General features: G+C 38.1%; 2 protein-coding genes across 2 annotated transcripts in view; one reads left to right on the top strand and one right to left on the bottom strand.

The window, feature by feature from the left end:
* Positions 1–4104, bottom strand: part of LOC121289725 (U6 snRNA-associated Sm-like protein LSm1) — a 32663-nt gene extending 28559 nt beyond the window's left edge. The window contains exon 1 of the mRNA XM_041209376.1: positions 4012–4104. Within this exon, the coding sequence (XP_041065310.1) occupies positions 4012–4057 (46 nt within the window). The 5' untranslated portion in view covers positions 4058–4104. The remainder of the gene's footprint in view (positions 1–4011) is intronic.
* Positions 4105–4155: 51 nt separating this feature from the next.
* On the top strand, positions 4156–16474 carry LOC121289724 (thioredoxin-dependent peroxide reductase, mitochondrial-like). Its single transcript, XM_041209375.1, has 7 exons — positions 4156–4342; positions 4958–5084; positions 7210–7351; positions 9342–9477; positions 9939–10042; positions 13648–13813; positions 15986–16474. The coding sequence occupies exons 1-7, from the start codon at positions 4289–4291 to the stop codon at positions 16037–16039; spliced, it is 783 nt and encodes a 260-aa protein (XP_041065309.1). The 5' UTR covers positions 4156–4288; the 3' UTR covers positions 16040–16474.
* The last annotated feature ends 6817 nt before the right edge of the window (positions 16475–23291 follow it).

Raw genomic sequence — 23291 nt, 5'->3', positions numbered from 1 at the left:
TGAACGAAAAGAAACATCCATTTTTTTCCCCAACGTTATCTGGACTGACATTTTACAACTGAGTTTTGAAGTAGCTAGACTATTTTGTTGCATCTTTGTAGTTCTACATGGCCCAAATCTTCCAGTCTCTGGATCGTCAGAGACAGGACGTATGATCAAGATGCGAGTCAGTGCCCTGTGGAAGTCCTGACACAAGGACCTCCGTGGGAATTGCCCAGGAAGTTTCAACTTCCAGTGGGAAATTCCCCTGTTCCCTCGGACCCTCTGTGAATGTCTTTGATTTTGAATGAGAGTCGAAGACTCCAGACAGTTCCAATTTACTTGCCTGAATAGTTACCCAGGAAATTTAAGATAGAAGAAACCTAGTAAAACTTGTGGGTAACTACACCACTGACAGCACACCCCGATCACTCCAAACTGACCCCCCTAACTGCCCCTGACTGCGCCCTCTTGACTACCACCCCCCCAACCATCCGACTACCCCCCCAACCACATAACTATTACCTCACCCACTTGCCACCTTACCCAACCTATCCACCTACTCATTTACCCATTTATCTCATCCATCTTACCACCCTACCCATTCACTCATTCATCCACACATTCATTCACCCATCCGCTAACACTCATTCAGTAACATTCAAATTGCACCTTTAAACTTACCACAAGGCAGCTAGTACTGTAAAAAAGGGGCATGTTGGGTCTTTCCCCCCCAACTCAACTCCACTGTGGTGGAGCTCTCTGAGGGATGCTATACTTCACATTCCTGGTAAAGCCAGGCTCAGAAAACTCTGCTAGAAATACGAGCGGCATCGAATCGGGGGAAAGTTCAAGTGGAGTGGCAATCTGACTGTCATGAATGTATAATTATGATATTACAGATTTTAAGGACAATTGTTTTAAAGGAGCATTTGTTTGCAAACCTTTACACTGAGTTTAAAAGCCTTATTTCAAAATGGAAGTATGGATGCACAACATGGCACCTTTCTATGTTTGTTCAAACCTTGTCAGACTCTTGTTTCTAAAGCTGGCCACGAAGAGTCATTAAAATGTAAAGATTCCTCCATGTATGTCCATTAGATATTCGAAAAGGTGTGAAAAACCCTTTTACTTCAGAGGGACCGAGAGACAGGAAGGGACCTTAAAGAACCACAATGTAATTAACTTTTTTGCCTTGTGAAACAATGACTTCTGGAAAATTAACATAGCAGCCATTTTTATTTTGCTTTTTGAACTGTATAAAGAAGGCTGTAAGAAGCCATCTTGGGAGGCAGGGTGCAGAACCTCCAGGAAGAACTGAGAGACATCATCAGTGGGGTTTTCTCTCTGGCACCAGGGGTCAAAGAGGAAGGATATCCAGAAATCAACAGTTGTTCTGCTAAGAAAAATCTAAGCAATCTTCAAGTATCTTAAGTGCAGAACTTGTGAGGAAGAAAAAACCTTTTCTCGCTCCCAAAACCTGCCTGCCCTGCTGAGTCTGCCTGAAAAAAAAAGCAAACACCAACTAGTCGACTGCAGAAGCCATCACAAATGCCAAACCGAACCTCAAGTTTCAACCCCTTCACTTCAGAAAGAAGGAATTCAAGCAACAGGCCCACAATGATATCTCACTGAGGCTGATTTGAAATTTCAACTTTAAGTACTTTTTTTCCCTTTATCTACATTTTAATCTTTATATCTATAACTCTATTTTACGTAAGTAGCTTTCAGCAGTAATTTCATAATAAATTAATCTTTATCTTGTTTAAGAATAAAGCTTCACTGCTAAGTTATGTTTAAATTGAATCACTCACAAATTAAAAGGGGGCTATATACATACACAAAAATTCTTAGCTGACAGACTACTTTAAGGAAATGCCTTTTACATGGTTGTGACACTGACGATGATTGCCGCTCCGCAGAAGATCCTGGCTGATTGAAGGAGGAAAGCAAGCATTGCCTTCCAACATTTTCATTGCTCAAAGTAGTAAATTTTGTTGGGTAGCAAAACCCTCTGGAACCTGCTGCAGTGACCATTTTTCAGCGATAATCCTAAAACAGTGAGTGCTAGCCAGCGTTATGCTGGCATTGGTGATGGAAGAATATAATAGTTCTGACATTCTATGATAGTCTGTGCTCACCTAACACATACATACACACTTATCTATTTTATATGTATACAGGCAGCTTGATCTTAAACACCTTACAACAGGGATTACTGCATAAAGACTCAAAGCTTATTAATTCTTCAATCTGTTAGAAGAAATCAATGTAAATAAGTTTCTCTCATGCGGTGGCAAAAATAACTATCCCTCCAAGTACTGAAAGCTAGTCATAGTACTACAAGTAATTAACAAAATCATCACTGCTTAGGATGATCCAGTTACCAAGGTTTAATTTAGACTGAAGTTTTATTTAAAATTGCTTTATAACATTACCATCAACATCAGGACTGGAAAGGGAGATAATCCTCCCTCCCTTATATAGGTGCTATTATGTTTCATTCAGTAAACCAAGGTCCTTTTCTTGGCTTAGGGAGCATATACAACTATGTACCTTGAACAGAAAGTTCAAACAGTTGTATCACTGTGAAGATAGGAACAAGAATAGGCCATTTAGCCCCTCAAGTATGTTGAGATTTAGTGAGATCATGGCTCAACTGCGAGCCAATTCCTGTCTTTGCCCCAGAACCTTTAATACCTTTGGATAACAAACATCTATCATTCTCAGTTTCAATATTAACTATTGAGCTAGAATCAATTGCCGTTTGCAGAAGAGAGTTTCAAACTTCCACCACCTTTGGGCGGTATTTAATGCAGGTGTCCAGGTCTTGACTGCCGTTTGGGAGGCAGCAATAGCCTGTGTCGCCTCCTTTTGATGGAGGCCTACCGTATTATGTGCCAATCAAGCATCTAAGCGGACTGCTAATCAAAGGTCCGCCCCTGAGATCTACTGGCTAATGAGAGGCTGGCAGCTGTTCATTGCAGGTAGTGCCAGCAGAAGTGGTGTCAACTGCCAGCAATATGCCCGCCAGAGGTCCAAGATCTATGAGGGTCCCAGGCCACAGGTGTGATGGTGGAATGGAGGATGAAGCAAGATGGGGATGATGGTCAGTAGCAAAGGTAGGGCCGTGGCTTCCACCCCTTTCCAGATTCCAGGTACCCCGATCAAGCATTGACAGGATTTGCTTTTTGGGCTCCCTGTGTGGTGGCACACATGTTCACCACTGGGTTAACATCAATGGCAGGGGCATGAGGCCCTTAAATGAACATTAACTTTCCACAAAGGGTTCAATTAGCAGCAGAGTGGGAAGGCCGTCCAAAGGCCTTCTCGCCTGGACTTAATTGGAACAGAGGTACGAAGGGGGCAGTGTCCCCACCCGGCAACCCAGCCAAATTAAATACCCCCTCCACCTCTAACCTCATCTTGGAGGGCCAATACATTCTGCCCTTTGTGTGTAAAAACATTTTCTAATTTCACTCCTGAATGGTATGACTTTAATTTTTACAAGTCACTGAGACCTAGATGCCCCAATCAGAAGTAATAGTTTCCCTCTTTCTTTCCTCTATGTTCCCCTTAATATGCTGAAAACTATGATCAAATCACTCATGAACCTACTAAATAGTTTGAGTAATCTCTCTTCATAGGGAGAGATTACCAAGACTTCGTTGTATAGTAGAGGAGATGATAATAGAGAACACAGAGAGACTGTAAATACAATTCCTTACTGTCAATGTCCTATATCAGGCTAGATACAACTAGAGATGATAATTGAGTATACACAGAGTGAGCACAATTCCTTACTGTCAATGTCCTATATCAGGCTGGATACAAGTCGAGATGATAATAGAGTATACACAGAGTGAGTACAATTCCTTACTGTCAATGTCCTATATCAGGCCGGATACAACTAGAGATGATAATAGCGTATACACAGAGTGAGTACAATTCCTTACTATCAATGTCCTCTATCAGGCCGGATACAACTAGAGATGATAATAGAGTATACACAGAGTGAGTACAATTCCTTACTGTCAATGTCCTCTATCAGGCTGGCTGTACCAGGCATGTAGTTCATCTTGCTCCGCCGGAAGTGGCCCCAGCGCAGGATCAGTTACTTCCGGCATGGCGGGTGGGCGGAACCTGATTCTAAGTATTCCTGTCTCTCGTTTGTAATTAGTTTGTTTACCGCAGTCGCGTTTGTTATCTGAGAAAAGTGGTGTTTGTGATTTTGGTTTTGATTATTGAAGCTGGTGTCTGGAGTCGGACCCAGTGTCGCGAGGGAGGCGGCTCCGTCCGGGCAGCAAAGATGGCGGCGGTGGTGGTGGCTCGGCTAAGGACAGGAGGGGCTTTCTGTTCATTTGTAATTATGTCGCCTTTTATTTATCCGGGCTGTGGTGAATTCACGGCTCTACCTGGAATGTTGCTGCTTGCGAATGATAATTTGAATCAGAGCAGGCTGTTGTCTGTATTTAAAATTTACAGCTGCTTGACACTTTCCGAATGTGAGATTTAAACTAACTCCGGGAGGAGAAGCGGCTCCCCGCTCTCTGCAGGGACTTTTAATTAACCCGACTGCCGTGTTTTTAAGCGTGTTATAGTGTTGTGAACATGGGGGTTTTGGGGAGGGGAGGAGGCTTTACCACGAGTGAGATAGATTTCTCCCCTTCAATCACGTGGCGATGTGGCTCGGTGTTTTAGCATCAGGAAAGGTCACAGTTTTTAAAAATCTGAAACTGCCAAACATTCATTTCTGCCACAGAGCTGCTGAAGGTCAAGGCTGTTTCTTCCATTCTTTTTTTTTTGGCAAGTTAAATGCTTTAAAGTGGTTGGAATTCCGATCATTTATTGCGTTTTTCACCTGTTTAGGAGCCAGGTTGTTAATCTTTACGTCTGCAGCAAATTTAGATTATGTTGCGACTAAGCGTTCATTCAGTTGGAATGATTTATTATCTCTCCTGCTTCTATTGCTTTGCAGCTTTACCGAGCATGTTTACGCACCAGGCAAGTTCCTGAAGCTCTCCGATTGCACTGTCTTCAGAAAAATGCAGCAAACTGGAGGATTTCAACCTCTCTTATAAATCATAAACGCACCTTCAGCACAAGTAAGTGTCCTGGGAAACTGGCATGCTCTGACGGATCTCATAACTATTTTGACTGAAAACATTAAACGGAGTACAGCCTCTTCAGAGAGACCCAGGGTTAGAGGTTAGAAGCAGAAACAAGGCTTAAGTGATTTTTACATCCAAACCTGTCACCACTTTCCCTCTAATTTTAACATAGTCTGAAATGTGTTTCAGAAGGAGCACCTTTGGGAAATTTTCTAAAATTGCTCTGGTAATGCAAGTAAGAATTTTCAAACAGATCAATGGTGCAACAAACAATACAGACCTATACTACAGGGAGACAGCAGCGCAGTGATAATGTCAGTGGCCTTATTCAGAAGCCCAGGCTAATGATCTGGGGTCTCGATTTAATTCCACCATGGCAGCTGTGGAATTTGAATTCAATTAATAATAAAAATATGGAATTTAAAGCTAGTCTCAGTAATGGTGACCATGAAACCATTGCCGATCGTCATGAAAACCCACTTGGTTCACTAATGTCCTTGAGGGAAGGAAATCTCCCATCCTTACCTTGTCTGACTTACACATGACTCCAGACCCACAACAATGTGCTTGACTCATGACTGTCCTCTGCAATGGCCTAGCAAGCCACTGAGTTGTACCAAACTGCTAGCACTGTGGGTGTACCTACACTAGATGGATCGGAATGGTTCAAGAAGACAGCTCAGTACCACTTTCTCAAGGGCAATTGGGATTGGACAACAAATGTTCACCTTGCCAGCAATGCCCACATCCCATGGAAAAAAAATTTAAAATCTTCCAGAAGAAGCAACATGAGGAGAAAAAAAAACTGGCCAATTTGGGAAGAAACTCTGGGTGATTCCTCTTGACTACGAGGCAATCAAACAAGCTGCAGTAGAGCATGGTAACTCGAGTCTTTCTGTTGTCAGCTGCTCCATAGTTTACTTATTATGACCTGAAATGTCGACTTCCCCTTAACATGTAATCTAGCTTTTTGCCCATGTATTTTATACAGATGCCCTAATTTCTCTGAACCCTATCCATTTTCAAATAATCTATTCAACTAGACAGAACCCATTTCCTTCATTTTTAAACTTAAATCATATCTCCTCTAAGCCTGAGTTTTTCTAATGATTATCATTGTGGTTGCCCTCCTGAATTGTGGTTGCCCTCCTGAATTGTCTGCAACATCTTAATCTCCAGATATACATGGGGATCAAAACTGAACACAATTCTAAGTGCAGCTGTGCATAGTCTAATTGCAGTAACCTTACATTTTATTTTATTCTGTCATAACAATACAAATTGTGTTTGCCTTCTCAGTGGCCTTGTATGTACTTCATGGTTTATCAGCTATGACTGGAGATCCCTCTTCTGTTCAGAAATATAAATGAAAAAAATGCTGCTTTGCTTTTGGCTTTTGTTTAACTGCTAGTACAATTCGACCTGCTCTGAATGCTAGCAGCCAGGACTCTTGAGTGTGCTTTTAAGAATATGTCCTAAGCTGTGATTTTTTGCATTTTGTACAGAAGGGGAAGCACAACTTCGATCTGCTTTCTTATACTATTCCCAGTATCATATTGTGTGAAGTTAGTACGTGCAATATAACTGAATCTACAGTGAGTTCTTAATATGATTTATTTAATCTGTTTGCCAGTCTTCCATAAAGGGGATTTTCAATGCTGAAATATTGTTTCTGATTTGTCCAAAAAAACTTTTATTGATTAGTTAAGTGGTACTTCGAATGCATTCCAGTCTAATTTATTGCAAAATGGCAGCTTCCTGAATGAACAGGATCTTGAGGGAATAGTAAAATACTATGTTCCATATGTTTTGTTTTAGCATTCCATTAAAAAAATCCTCCAGTCAATTTGTAAAATATTAATTACATTTTGTTAGGGTACTTAATCTCGCTGACCTTTGGTTATTTTTTTCTCCCCAAGGATCTTATTTTACTATGTCTACATAGAATGCAAATTGAAGTTTCTGTGTAACAGTGTTAAAAATATTAATTGTGTAGGCAGACTGAAGGAAAATGAATATTCAGAAATTGTTCCATTCATGAAAATATCTGTGTGTGTGGTTGTGGGATTAGTAGGAGGAGGATAGACCCTAATAGATAATTGGTGCTTGTGTATTTCAGCTTATTCAAACTTTACTCCTGCTGTTACCCAATCTGCTCCATTTTTCAAGGGTACTGCTGTAGTCAATGGTGAGTTCAAAGAGATCAATTTGGATGACTACAAGGGAAAATATCTGGTCGTTTTCTTCTATCCTCTGGATTTGTAAGTAATCTTGGCACGTGCAATTTGCTTAAAGCTTGAACGTAAGAGAAATTTTAATGTATTTTTTTGCCAAATTTCACATCATATGCAGCTTTCAAAATTATTCTTTTGATCACTCTTGCAAGAGCAATTGAAATGCATACAAACAGTATATTGTTGCAAGTATTTTCTGAGCAAAGTTTTAAAAAAAAACTTCAGATAGAAATTATCCTGCTCAGTGTTGAGGAGGAGGATGCCCTGCACATCTTAAGTCGTGTTATCAGCTATGAAAATATTAGCCAAGTGATGGGTGGAGTATATCTTTTGGGGAGCAAATACTGTTGTGCTCCCATATCTTGATTGCTCACTGTATTCTGTGGGTGTGTGTTAGGTTTCATCAATGATTTTAACTTCTATATGGATTTTTTTTTAGCTGTTGCTTTTACTTTTCTCTGCTTCTACTTTGTTTTGTTTGCTCTGATCTTTAACTTTGTTTTCTATTATTCTGAATCCCCACTCTATCAACAATAATGCATGGCTACTCTTCTTTCAGATTTCCTGGTTGAAGGCTGCATTGTAAGGATTGAAGGACAGGTTTTGTGGTTTCCAGTGTGCGCTACTGCCTTGCCTTATTCAATGTAGCATTTGAAAAAAAAGGGATTTTAGTTTCTTGTGCAAAGTTAAATACATTTAACCACTATTTAAGATATGGAGAGTTACTGGTTTATTACATACTCTGTGGTTTGTCCCTTAGCATCTTGTTTTACAATATTTGGGAAGGGGGAACCATAAATGCTGTGTGAAAAATAATCAGACAGCTACAGTGACTTTTAGAATGTTGGTAATGTTACAGTGCTTTCCAGTTTTTTGCTTTTTTTTCTCAATTATTGTTCACACTTGAATCATCATAAAGACTTCCTCCCATTAAAAATTTGGGATACTTTTGAAAATGAACCTGCTGAGAACTCTGCATGTGTGCTTTCAAAACAGCTTTTAGATTGTTTAACCCAGTTGACTAAATAACTCCCTTTCAATGGCCACTAGGTTTAAAATTTGAACAGCATTTCTTTGTTCTGGGGTAAAGCGATAACTCAAAAATGTGAGCCCTTCTATTAATATTGGTGCACTAATATTCCTAAAGTTGCAATTTTAATGCTGTATTAAATACACAAATCTTTAAGGATAATAAATGCAAACAAGTTATTTAAATCCTTAAAGTGGAACATGAAAATTCTGGAAAGTACCCATATGTGTAGCTCCTAAAGTACGTTTGGGGAGTTGTTAAGATATCTGGGTAGTTTACACTCCCTCATTCTCAGTCCCCATTTTCACTCAAGATGACAGTTTTATAGCAATAGGTGTAGGCTTTTTAGACCTTCAAGCCTATTCCATCATTCAGTGAGATCATGGCTGCTCTGTGACCCAGTTCTGTATTTCTGTCTTTGTTCTATATCCCTCAATGCCTTTGGTTAACAAATAATCTAGCATCAATTTCCAATTGCAGAAGAAATTTCTAATACTCTACCATTCTTTGAATACTCTAATTTTTAGCCTATGCCTCCTAATCCTCACTATCTGTTCCCATAATATCTTGCAAACCCAAGTTCTAGGAAATACAACCATAATTGCCTCTCCTTGTAATTTAACCTCTGGAGTCCAGATATCGTTCTGGTAAGTCTATGCTGCACTCTCAGGGCCAGTATATTTTTCCTAAGATGTGGTGCCCGGACCTGCTGACAGTGCTCTGGGTATGGTCTAACTGGAGCTTTGTATAGCTGTAGCATAACGTTTTGTATTCTAGTCCTCTGGATAAAAAGGCCAGCCTTCTTTTAACCTTTATGATTTATTTTCTGTGCCTACCCATGATATTTAATCTATCTGAATGGACTGTCAAATCCCCTTATGGATTTTCTTTTAATCAGGTTTTATTTTTCACTGTTCTGGTTATTATTAGTTTAAAAACAGTTGTGAGATTTAACAAATCAGTTTTTAAAAAAATTTATTTTCCCAGCACCTTTGTTTGTCCGACTGAGATCGTTGCATTTAGCAACAAAGCAAGTGAGTTCCATGATGTAAACTGTGAAGTAATTGGTGTGTCTGTAGACTCTCATTTCTCCCATCTTGCCTGGATCAACATGCCAAGAAAGGTATGGAAATAAAGGTGAAGATTTTTAAAAACCTGTGTCTTTGTGGTTTGTCTTTTAGAAAAATTGGGATTCCAATTAGGTTTAGGTGCAATAGTTCTATGAAATTTGTATTTGAAGAAGGTAACTATTGCTGTTTCAATCCTTCAGAATTTCCAATTAGAGTGCTGCAAATAAAGGAGTGTCTTATCAAACATTGACAACAAAAACAGAATATTTCAGATGGTTATAGAGAAGTTATGGAAATGTAAAAAGTTAAGATCCATAGAACATGACTTTGTTCATGAGTAATCAACTTTTGGAGTGGAAGCAAATTTTTAATTGTAAAAATGGGCACAGAAATAGTCAGAAGTTCTCAAAAGATTATTTCTACTTTGTATAACGTTTTTTATAAGTACATTTCAACATCTGGGAGTCATTTTTCTTTTAATTGAATTTAGTCTATGTTCTTTCTTGCATTTCAGAGTGGGGGTCTCGGGCATATGAATATACCATTGTTGTCTGATTTAACAAAGCAGATCTCTCGGGATTATGGAGTGTTGATGGAAAACTCTGGTATTGCTCTGAGGTAAGAGGTTCTGTGTTATAAAAAAAAAATGTGAATTGTGCATTGTTGCAAATTAGGCAAAGTTGAAATAGTGGTCTAACATCAGTGGTAGTAGGATTATGATATACTAATTAGATCCGGGTTGGGATTGAGGACACTTTCATACATCTTGAAATGTATCAACAAGGATGCTGGACTTCAGTTTTTAATGTTGAAATGAATGGGAATGTAGAATACATTTTCCAAAACATGGTAAAAATCCTGTAGTTCTGTAAAATAAAATTAGAACTTGATTTCTTTTGTCAGCATATCTACAGTGGCCATAATGATAAATGTTAGGAATCCCTCCTCCCCCACCAGTGCCATGTGGTAATAATGCAATTAGTTTTATTCAAACACCTTAAATTAGTTGCCTGCAAATGGATCAAAAAGTAATGACATCCTTCAAACTTCTCAAGTTATCTTCAAGGTATGCTTGGATATTATAAAAAGTATTTATTTTGGCCTGGATCTTGCAGTTAGCAGGGAAGTGACGATGCTTACCATTCACCTTGAGCTACCTACAAAGATGTAATGAGCTCTGTGGCATGGATTTTCCCTTTCAAGATGTTCATTTCATTCTGGTGCCAGTTATAGGGAATATCTGGCATCCAGCAACAGTGATGTCATCAAGCAGGCTAAACAGCCAATCATGTTGAAGAATTCTTATAGCAAATTATATAATTTTTACAGAAAACAAAATAAATATTGGAACATAATCATCGGATTAAGGTAGAAACTAAAATTAAAAATCTATGGAATTGTTACCCCCAACTGGAGAAATTCCACAAATACAAAATTAGTTTTTCAGAGCCAGAGGGGTTGATCAGAAGTATTTATAACTATCTGCTGTTTAAAAATCCAGTTGCACTTCATTCCACAAGGAATAATCTTTTTTTAAGGGGTTTTATAGCGCCAATAATAGCCTTAAAAAGTGAACTTTATGGCGATTCAGTGATGTCTAGATGATTTTCACCTGCAAAAGCATCACCCTGTGGAGGAGGAAGGAATCACTGATAGCAACTTCTGGTTTTTCACGTTGAACTGTGCATTTATAGATGTCATTGTTAGTTTCATCGACTAATGATGGTGAAAGCTATTGCTGACATTCCAACTGTAAAATCCAGGCCAACACATCATTGTTTATAAATTTAAGTAGTACTTTGGGATTGCTAGCATTAAAATGTTTTCCAGAAATCCAGTTTGCATTCTGTGAATCTGGCAACAATGTCTGTTGCAAAGATCTTTAATGCAGTACTAAGCGAGTGTGCTGCGTTGTTGAAGGTGCTAACCTTTAGATGAAAGGTTAATCCTGTGATTTCAGATAGACAGAACATATTTTATGATTTTCTTCTCTCAACCAACACCATCAGAAATAGATCATCTTGATGTGTATTCATGTTATTTGTAGAGCTTTGCTGTATGCAAATTGTTTCTCAATTTGTCTCACATTTCAAAAATAATCTGCTGGTTGTAAAGGGCATTGGGATTTCCTGACGATATGAAAGGCACTGTATAAATCAAGATTTTTTTTTTGTTTCTTCTCCATATGTAAATTAAAAGTTTGACAAATTTTGAACTTGTATATTTTTTTGCTTGCTGGCTGAGACAGAAGCCTCTGACTCAAGTTGATCTGCAATCTTCCTTCCCATCCTCGCAAACTGTTAGAACGTTTGTATTCTTAATAGTTAAATAGTATGTTAGAAATTTGTGGGGTAAAGTTAGTAGAACTTTTAACTGGCTCTTATTTCTGGACTGCCAAAACTGTACTTTTTTTTTATTAGTGTTCTGTTCCTACCTGAAATTAAAAAGCCAGTTCTCACTTTTGCACATTCTAATTTTACTCCATTCAAGTCGGTGAAAAATCCAGCCTTTTTTGTACACATACCTCAGAATTAATGCTTCATGGCTATTTTCAATGGAGCAGTGACAAACAAAAGAGAATCCTTGCATTTATATAGTGCCTTTCACATTCACCCGTTGTGCAGCACTCAGCCGTCATTGCTTGGAAGTGTTCATTTGGATTCTGCACAGGCAAGAGTGCTACCGTTAAGGTAAGGTTTATATCGGAGAGTACATCTGAGCGCACAAATTACTTACACTCATGATTGTGAGGCACACAGACAAGATTTTTCCTCCCCCTTCCATTGCCGCAATTAATTCTTGAACCACTCAAACAATCGAGGACAGTTTTTAACTGAGATTGAATTAGTGCAGCAGTACAACAAAGGTGGGAAAAGGATGGTCAGTTCACCAATGAAAAAGGCTGTGGAGGATAGGTTTTGCTAACAAGAGTTGCCTTCAGGTGCAGTTATGATTATGCAAAGTTTTAGGACAGTGAGGGAAAGTGTAGAGATGCACCTGAGTCCCAGAAATCAGGAATGCAGCCAAGTCTCAGATGTGCTACACCTGGAGCCATTTAGACGCAAGAGTTTTTGCAGGCTTAGAGCAGTTTTTGAATTAGGATGGGTTTAGTAGAGTAGATAGGGAGAAACTTCCACTGGCAGGATGGCCTGTAATCGAGGATGTAGACTTGAGATAACTGGCAAAATATGTAGATAGGAGATGAAAATTTTTGTATACAGTAAGTTATAATCAATAGCTCTTTTGAAGTGCTGGTACAGGCATATTGGGCTAAAAGACTCCTTTTGTGCCCTATGATTCTATGAATTCACTGCTGCTGTTCCTGAGATAAAAGCTGCAGGAGCAAACAAAAAGCACCTCCTGTTGCCCCTCAAAAGGGGGACATCTAAAAAAGAATTATATTCTCAGGCTATGGATCACCCCTTGATACCAAGTTCTTCTAGAGCCTGTTTAGGAACATTGTATGTATCTTTAAAGTCAATTTGTGTCTGTATTTGTAATTTAGGGTGAAAATGAGGTGATTTCTGCTACATTTCTCAAAAGTTAATGGTCAAAAATTGCTTACTGAAGTAACCAGTGGTTATTCTCATCAGTTCCTCTCCCTATTGCCACATCTTGTGTATCTGTGGTATTTGTGTGATACGCATACATAATTAAAAATGGTTATCAAGCTCTTTATCCTTCTTGCAAAGGGGGAATGTGGAATGTGTCATCATTTAACCTTGCCAGTTGCAGAGTAAAACAAAAGTATACCTCTAACCAATGACTTTGAATATCTTTTAACTTTCTTTATCAGTCATTCTGTGACTTGATGTTGCCAGCATTTCCTCTTTGTACTATATTACAGGCAGCTTTTTTCTCCAAAAAGACCACTCATTCACTTCACTTATGGCACCTAAATCACATGTAGAAGATTTAATTTATCCAGTTTGGAATAAGGTTTGAACTCCAGATTTAGAAATAAAACAACCAAGTGCCAGCACTTTTATCTGCCTAATTCCCTACTTTCTCCTCAGTTTTGAACATTAATGCCTTTTCCCCACCACTGAAACACTTAAGGCATGTTTTCAACTGTGTTTTTCAGTTTAAGTATGCTTGAATGTAACAAATTTCAATTTTTTTACATCATAAACTTGAAATATGTTTTATGAATTACTTGCCATGTAATTGACAAAATTATATTTTCTGATTTTCTCACTTTTAAAATGTTCTAATTTTACAAGAGGTCTTTTCATCATTGACACTAATGGCATTATCAAGCACATCAGCATCAATGATCTGCCTGTAGGTCGCAGTGCTGAAGAAACCCTACGCTTAGTTAAGGCCTTCCAGTTTGTGGAAACCCATGGAGAGGTTTGCCCAGCTGAGTGGACACCTGAATCTCCAACGGTTTGTAAAATTTATAGCAATCTAATGAAATGATGTTATTGTTTTTTAACTTTGTGAAAACTAAACCATGTCAATTCTGTTGCAGAGTGATTCAAACATAATATTTTCTTCAAATGAATGTCTACATTTGAGGGCTTTTAAATTCAGGCTAGCAGAGTTTGAAAATGTGTTTTAATACAATCCTACTAAACACTGATATCATCTGTTCTTCCTGCTCCCAGCAGAATAAAGATGCATTCCCTCTTCTTCACGCAACACTCCATTTCCCAGTAAATACAGCTGACCTATTTCTCTCTCCATTTTTCCATTTCCCCTCAATAGTTCCTCTGTTACCCACTTTAAATGTTTTCTCTGGCTGCCCACTCAAAATTGAGAGAATTTTTTTCTTTATCTATTCTGTTTTAATTTTGTACATTTATATTCACTCAACTTAGAGCTCAAGCATCTTGTTTTCTATTCTTTCCTTCATTTCCCACAACAGTAGTTTGTTAATCCAGTGCTGAAATAAATAATCACAGCTTACTCATCATTGACTCTGTGTGTTTTACTGCTTCATGCCCTCTCATCCTTCACTTCCTTTTTCCTTTCTATTGTTTTTCTCTAATTCCTTCGCATTCTCTTTCTCCCCTCCACCCACCACCTTTTTTATCCCTCCCCCCATTCTGTTTGTTTCTGCAATACTTTACAGGTTCCACAGATCATGAGAGGCATGTTAATGTTATATTGGGAGACTGGAGGAGGAAGAATACTAGATAATGGAAAAACACCAATAAGTTGTGAATGTGTGGGTCATGGCAAATCAGATCAAATAGTCTCTTCTGGACATGCTAGTTTGAATTTGTGTCTGGATGCAGATGAGCAAGTCCTCCATACGAAGGCTCCTGTTTGTGTTCGGGAGAGATTGAGGAATAAACACGATTTCTGAAAGCTCATTTTACAAAAAAAAGTGCCTGCTGGGTATTGAGTTGCTAGTGGACAAATTTAATACAATTTTTTTTCTCTGTTGGGGAGTGTGTATCCAACGCCCAAAATGAAGAGTTGTGTGTTGATATGTATGTATTACTCAGAGGGAAGGAGGAAACCGACTTGGAACCAAATTTCTCCATAAATTTTAAATGCTTTTATTAATCTAATTTTATAATTAATAATGCTATGATGGTAGCTTTCACACTGTCAAATTAGGGAATTTTTTAGTAATTGGACTGAGAGAAGATTGAAATTGGATAGAAGTGTTTATAATCATATGGCTTGAAAACAAACAATTGAAAACAAAAAAAAGCAATCTTCAAGCTACTTATTTGATGAGAAATAACTGACATACTTGATGGTCATAACATACATGATGATTATGATGAACACTAAACACTTTCTTCCAATGTACATTTTGTTTCAATTAGTCTCAGTGTTTGTATATAGGCGTTAGTAACATTAAATGCCCCATGTTCTTTTAGACTGTATGGTGTTTCATCTTAAACAAAATAGTTATGTGAAGTATGGGAAGAGGCTTATGTGCAACATAGACTTTGGCATTGATCGTTTGGACAGCATAGCCTGTTTCTGTGCTGTAATGTCTATGTAATTCAATGTATAATGTGCCCCTGGCAACACTAATCTGTAGTTCATGACTTTTTAAAGTTCAATCAATAAGGTTAAACATAAAATTATAGGCAAAAGTAACAATCACCTAGTCAGACCCTGGTGCTATTGAGTATACTATCTCACTTAGCTGATAAACAGATATTCCATATAACTTAGAATATGAACAATTAAGCCTAGGCTGCTCCCTCAATTTTCAGTCATCTGGGAAGTCATTTGGCACCCCAGCATGACATTTTGGTTGACATAAGCAACTCTGTATGGATTGGGGGAATTGAAGCTATTTTATATAGGCCATGTGTTGGGATTGTATTTTGCTGCATCTTTGTTGCTGTTAGCTTGGCTAATTTACATACACATTTTCAATTCCCTTCCTCACCACTGTTCTGATTTTGACTAGAATTTAGATTCCAATGTAACTTCCAGGTTGATTAAGGTGAATATAACAGCTTTCTGTATGTTATAAATGACATAATTAATAAAATATTTCTAAACCACTTGAACTTTAACACTATTATTGCTGAAGCATATTCCACCTACAAGTGTAATAATTCCGTTTGTGATTTTATTTTACAGATCAAGCCTTCTCCAGAAGGTTCGAAGGAGTACTTTGCAAATGTCAAGGAGTAGCATCTAATTTGTATACTTATTACTTTGTTTTGGACTATTTGGAATAAGTATTCAGAGGTGAATGTTTTCTTTACCTAATAATGTTGGATGTCAGACTAAAGTTCACCAGGTCTGAGCTACTAAATTTGAATGTTTGTCCAATGAATTTTATCGGTCAAATGAAGATGGATGCTATACTACTGAATGCTCATTCATTGTTTAAAAATATGTATATCCTGAAGCAAGCCAGAAGAATAAGATCTGGCAAAAAAAATCGTGACCAATTAAAATTGAGGTAGTAGCTAACCACGTACTAGAAGCTAAATTGAAAGTCTACTTAAGTGACATCTTTTAAAATTAAGTTTATTGTTTAAATGATAATGACTTCAACTATTTTTAACTATATGCTTATCAAATATACACATATACACTTCTAAATAAAGGTATGAATGCTTATGTTTATTGTCCTCTAATTTCTTTCCAGCTGCTACAATGTTCAGGAGTGTGTTACATTTCTGAAATTCAAACTAAACCTTGTTTTAGTTAATACTATAGAAACTGATTGCAGAATTGTAAGAACTGCTTGAGTTGTACTTGAGGGTTAAAATTCAGTCCGTTTGGGTTATATTTGGCATTGGATTTCCCACAGGATGGCTGCTGTAGAATGGTTATAGCACGGAATTCAGCTCGTCATGTCCATGCCGCCTCTCTACAAGACTAAATCCACTAGTCTCACTCCCCAGCCCTTACCCTGTTGCCCTGCAAATGTTTTCTCTTCAGGTGTTTATCTCATTGTCTTTTGAAAACCACTATTGCATCTGTCTCCAACATACTCTCAGGCATTGCATTCCGGATCCTGGCCACTCAATTGTATTTTTTTATAAAAGTTTTTCCATATGTCACTATTGGTTCTTTTGTCATTCAACTTATGTCAGTGCCCCCTGGTTCTTGCTTCTTCCACTAATGGAAGGTGTTTTTCTCTATCTACTCTCTCTGGACCCCTCATGATTTTGAGCACCTCTGCAAAATCTGTTCTCAACCTTCCCTTTTCTAGCTTTCATCCACAAAACTCATGTACCTCATCCCTGGAATGTTCTCAAATCCTGTAGGCACCTTGCTCAGTGCCTTCACCTCCTTGCCAAAGTGTTGTGACCAGAATTGTACACAGTACCCCAGTTGAGGCGGAACCATTATTTTATAGTTTGCCATATTTTCCTTTCTTTTGTACTCTATACCTCTGTTTATAAAGCCCAGAATCTCAATGTCTTTATGAACCACTTTCTCAACCTTTCTTGCCACCTTCAATGATTTGTACACATGTAGCCCAGGACTCTTGTGAGAATGCACCTCAATTATACCTGAACCATGTTTTTAAAAGCAGCCCATTGCTGTTAAACAGTTTTGCCTGCCAGTCTTTGATTCTAACTCACCTGGGCCAGATCTGTTCTCACACCACTGAAATTGGCCCTCCTCCAGTTAAGTATTTTTACTCTGGATTGCTTCTTGTTCTATCTTTCCACTTGACACACCAGTTCACTAGAGGTGCTCTTCTGAGTTCAGGACTTAAGTGATCTATTGGGATAACAGTGAGCTTTCTTCTCTGAATTTTAATTTAGACAGTACCTGAACTGGCCGTACTCCATGTTGACAGCACAAAGGGGATGAAGCTTCATTTTTCGGTACATCATAGAGAAGTTCTAAAAATCATGACCTTGATCTGAATTCATTTTTTTAAGCATAGTCCCCTCTACTAAGGCATTGCAAGTTTTCACAGGAGTGTATAATGGAATATTTTTGAAGAACAAGTGCTGGAGATACAATAGGAACATTGGCTTCACAGTATTTCCTAATAACAGGTGTGAGAAGTGAACTGGAGAAAGCAATCATCTTCTGTGTTTTTCAAATTTAATTTAATTGCCAGCCTTTTAGACACAATACAATATTACAAGGAGAATGTTCTCATCATATCAAATGAAGCATGGCTCATTTTGGCTGTTTTCCCTGTCTGTGAGGAAGATGACGTTTCTTATATATGCACATAACCAGGCCCTGAAGCAACCACTCTTGATTAATCTCTCTCTTGGGTGAAGCATTATAAGATCCAGATGTGATGTTAATACTCATTCTTAAAGAAAAAATAAGTTTAAACATTCAAATTAATCTTGTGTTATTTTTAAGATGCTGGCCCCTGTAATATTTTGTAAATGTAGCTAGCCCACAGTTAAGTACTTCAGTATAAGGAAGACCTTTGATTTAAGATATACTCTGGAAGTTCTTGTCAAAAATCATTTTGTAAATCATATAATTAGTTTTTTGCTGTATTGCAAACTATAAACTTTAAAGGCTAGGTCTCAAGCACAGATAGCGGCAGATTTTGCCTTCTAAAATATCAAAATGGTTTATATTTTCAAAAGTGCTGAGGCATTGGGGAATAACATATCACAATCTACTTGCAAGTTAAATATAGTACCAAATGTATGATATAATTAGTTCTTTCCATCTAAAGTAACCCTCATGATGAAATACAAGTGTTTATCAATCATGGTCTTTTGAAGCAGAAAGTCATTGAATAATTGAGTTGTACCCATCTAATTATCCCCTTTATTTCCTCTAAGATATCTTTATAATGTGATAACCGTGAGCATTTTTAGATGCCATCAAGTTCTTTTTTCTGTTTTGAAACTTATTGAAGTTTCCTGTCAACCACCTGCCAGGGTACTTTGTTCCATGTATTGCTTGCTTTTATTTCTAAAGAAATTCTATCAGAACTGTACAGCCATTTGGGTCTCTGTGTTAAATTGGCACACCCAGTTCAGAAATTCTTACATGGAAAAATGGTTTCCCAATTCCAATAAATCATCCTTTCATAATAGTAAACTTTTATCAAATTACTTCTCATACAAAGTTGGTTCTCTGCTCTGTCTTTTTGAAGTTTGACATTCTTCTAAACCTTTGCTAAACTCTTCAAATAAATGTAATATTACGTCTGAAGTAAGAGGATTAAATTGGAGAATTAACATGGTCTTTCAAAGGCTATGTACAATTTTTAAAGTTGTCTCCTGTTTGGTTTTATCTGTTTGCTATCAAAGCCAGTGTTTCCTTTCTTTACTTCCTTGGAACATTGGGCTGATCTGGCAACCAATTTCAAATTGGTTCTTCTGCTGTGATATCGAGAAAGTTCCCAATGAGTGCACAGGCCGCATTACCAATTTTGTTAAATTGCACCACTTTGCCTTCACCTGCTTTAAATGTTGCTGCCGCAAATGTAGCATATTCAAATCATTCTGTGGTTTTGCACACTGGCCTTCGTTTGCCATTTTGGGTACCATGTACAAATTTAAACACTTTTTATTCCAGTCTCCTTAATTCATATAAATGATAAACAGCATGGTTCCAATACAAATTTTGTGATATGCAGCTAAAAACTGACTTGCAGCTTGAGATCTTCTAATTTACAATGAAAGCAAGACTTTATAAGACAAGTTATATTTTAAGCTGTCTTTTAATTTGAGAAATATCCTAGAATTAGGGATTGCATCAAATTGTGTTGAAATCTGCCCAGAGACAAGCCATGACAGCAGAGGCCCAGGTTGAAACTCAGAGAATCTTGAGTGCTAGTTTCCATACATTGACAAAGAAGATGGGCAACTGGTCTGGTTGAACAGATGCCCAGGTTCTCAGTCAGTCAGACCTGAAGAGTGAGATCATAAACCGTGTTTACTGTAGGGCAATAGGGGAAAAGGTTTTGTGTTAACCACCAAGTAGAAGCTGGTGAGAGCAAAGTCCCTTTTTGAAGTCATGGGACCTACGGAGATTTAAAGACTCGGGAGTTGCCAGAGGGTGCCTTGCTGCTGGAACTCAATTTGATTATGTTCAGGAGGATTGAGAGGGACTTTTAAAAGGGCCCTGGAAGACTCACCCTGGTGGAGCAGGGAGAAGAAAGCCTGTTGAATCACCAGGAGGAAGTTGGGACTTTATCAGAAGGTTATCTGCCTCCTGAGAGCGTTGTAGGAACGTAGGAACAGGAGTGGGCCGTTTAACCCATTGAGCCTGCTCCACCATTCAATTAGATCATGGTTGATCATCCAGCTCAACACCACTTCCTCACACTATCTCCACCCTTATGTCCTTAGACTCCAGAAATCTATTAATTTCTGTTTTGAACATGCTCAATGATTGCACTTCCATAGCCCTCTAGGGTAGTGTTATGACTGATACAGTTGGTACAGCTGAGTTATTTAAAAATCCCAGAAGGAAACTTTAAACAACTGTCATAACCTATCATTTTTAAGTGTTATGTTTGAGGTGCGACTCTAAATTCAGGAATCAGACCACCAGTTCTTGAGGTTTTACATTAAACTAAATGAAACATTTTATTAATTTACACAGGTTAAAATATATATACACATGGCTACAAATTACTACCATCATAACTTTTAACAAATTCCCAAACTAATCTCCCTTAAGGCAACAACAACACATGGACATAACCAGACATCAGGCAAAGCATTTTCACCTTACAGATTCAAAATGAGGTTCTTTTCACTTTGGTTCCTGTGGAGACAGTTGGAGGCTTACAGCTGCCTTTCAATCTCACATTGCCTCTGCCCTGCGCGTACACAATGCTGAAGTTCTACCTACCACCGCCCATTGAATATAAATTCTCTTTGTATCACCAGCCTCTTCTAACAATAAAACCCCTTTCATAGTACCAATTTTATTAGTAATATGAACATATTGCTTGGTATCTGCTAGATAGGTGTTAGTTTTTCACCCCACTTCTTGAATGGTCTATCTCTCTTACATACCAAAACTAGTACACATCAAAGCACCCAGACTAGCTGACTTTAATCCAATTAAGACACGGCTACAGACTAAACCTCTATTTTAAAAGAAAAATATTTTCCAAAATATATACGTTAGCTTCATGACAGGTAGAGAATTCCAAAGATTCACCACCCTCTAAGTGAAGAAAGTCGTCCTCATCTCAGTCTTAAATGGCCTAGCCCTTATCCTGCAATTATGTTCCCTGGTTTTAGATTCACCAGCTAGGAGAAATGTTAGCTACAGCCATCCTGTCTTGCCCTGTAAGAATTTTGTAAGTTTCATTGAGGTCACCCATCATTCTTCAAAATACTAGGGATTACAGACCCAGTCTCCCCAATCTCTCCTCACAAAACAATAACACCAACCAGGGATTCATCTGGTAAACCTCTGTTACACTCCCTCTATGGTAAGTATGTCCCTCCTTAGATAAGAGGACCAGGTGAGGTTTCACCAAAGCTCTATAAAACTGCAACAAGACATCTTTACTCCTGTATTCAAATCCCCTTGTGGTTAAGGCCAACATACCATTTGCCTTCCTAATTGCTTGCTGTACCTGCAAGCCAACTTTTAGTGACTCATGAACAAGGACCCCTAGGTCCCTTTGGACACCCGCACTTTCCAACCTATCACCATTTAAGAAATATTCTGCGCCTCTGTTTTTCTTACCAAAGTGAATAACTTCACACTTATGCACATTATATTCCATCTGCCATTTTCTAGCCCATTCACTTAGTCTGCCCACGTCTTCTTGCAGTCTCCTTGCACCTCCTCACAACTTACATCCCCAACCAGTTTGGTGTCACCAGCAAATTTGGAAATATTGCAATTGGTCCCCACATCCAAATAATTTGTATATATTATGAACATCTGTGGACCCAGCACTGATCCTTGCAGTACCCGACTATTAACAACCTGCCACCCTGAGAATGATCAGTTTATCCCTACTCTCTGCTTTCTGTCTGTTAACCAATTCTCAATCTATACTAGTATATTTCCCCCAATCCCATGTGCTCTAATTTTGTTTATTAACCTCCTGTGTTGTACCCTATCAAACGCCTTCTGAAAATCCAAATACACCATATCCACTGGTTTTCCTTTATCAATGCTACAAGTAATATCCTCAAAAAACTCCCAGCAAGTTTGTGAAACATGATTTCCCTTTCATAAATGCATGCTGACTCTGCCCAATTTTACCATTCTTTTCTAAATGTCCAGTTATCACATTCTTAGTAATAAGTTCTAACATTTTCCCTACTAGTGACATCAGACTGACAGGTTTGTAGTTCTCCATTCTTCATCTTCCTTTTTAAGTAGTGGGGTTACATTTGCCAATTTCCAATCCACAGGAAACTTACCAGAATCTATAGAATTTTGAAAGGTAACCACCAATGCATCCACTATATCTCTAGCCACCTCCTTCAACACTCTGGAATGAAGTTCATCTGGTCCAAGGGATTTATCAGCCTTCAACCAAATTAACTTTTCAAGTACTACTTCTTTACTAATACTAATTTCTTTTAGTTCCTCAATTTCACAAGTCCCTTGGTCGCCTAGTCTTTCTGAGAGATTTTCTCTATCGTCTTCCATTAAGACATGCAAAGTAACTGTTTAGTGTCTCTGCCATTTCCCTGTTTTCCACTATAAATTCCCCTGTCCCCACCTATAATGGGCCCACATTTGTCCTAGCTAATCTTTTCCTTTTCACACACCTAAGGAAGATTTTACAGTCTGCCTTTATGTTCCTCGCTAATTTGCATTCATATTTTCTTTTCCCTCTCTTAATCAGTTTCTTGGTCTTCCTTTGCTGAGTTCTAAATTGCTCCCAATCCTCAGGCTTACCACCTTTTCTGACATCCTCATAATCCACTTCCTTTGAGCTAATGCAATCTTTAACTTCTTTTGTTAACCACGGTTGATTTACCTTTCCCTTTGGGTGTTTGTTCCCTGGACCATGTAATATTTCTTTAAATACTAGCCACTGCCTGTCCACTGTCAAATCTTTTTGTGTATATTCCCAACCCACCACAGCCAATTTTCCCCTCATACCTTCATAATTTGCTTCAGATTTAGACCCTAGTTTCAGAATGAACTATATCGCATTCAAACTTAATGCAAGATTCTATTATATTATGGTCACTATTTCCTAAAGGCTCCTTTACAGCAAGGCTATTAATTATCCCTTTCTCATTACACAACACTAACTCCAAAATAATCCATTCTGTGGTTGGCTCCTCAATGTACTACTCCAGAAATCCATCTTGTATACACTTGAGGAATTCATCCTCCAGAGCATTAGTGCTGATTTGGTTAACGCAGTTTATGTGTAAATTGAAGTTACCAATTATTACCATATTACCCACGTTACATGCATCTGTAATTTCTCTAATTTTTTTTACCGTGTCTGACATTAGCACATTTGTGTGATGTATAATCATGGCATGGGGTT

Source organism: Carcharodon carcharias, chromosome 17, assembly GCF_017639515.1.
Source record: "Carcharodon carcharias isolate sCarCar2 chromosome 17, sCarCar2.pri, whole genome shotgun sequence".
In the NCBI taxonomy this organism is placed as follows: Eukaryota; Metazoa; Chordata; class Chondrichthyes; order Lamniformes; family Lamnidae; genus Carcharodon; species Carcharodon carcharias.
Note: the sequence above shows the minus strand (reverse complement) of the source record. Positions and strands in the feature narration are given on the sequence as shown.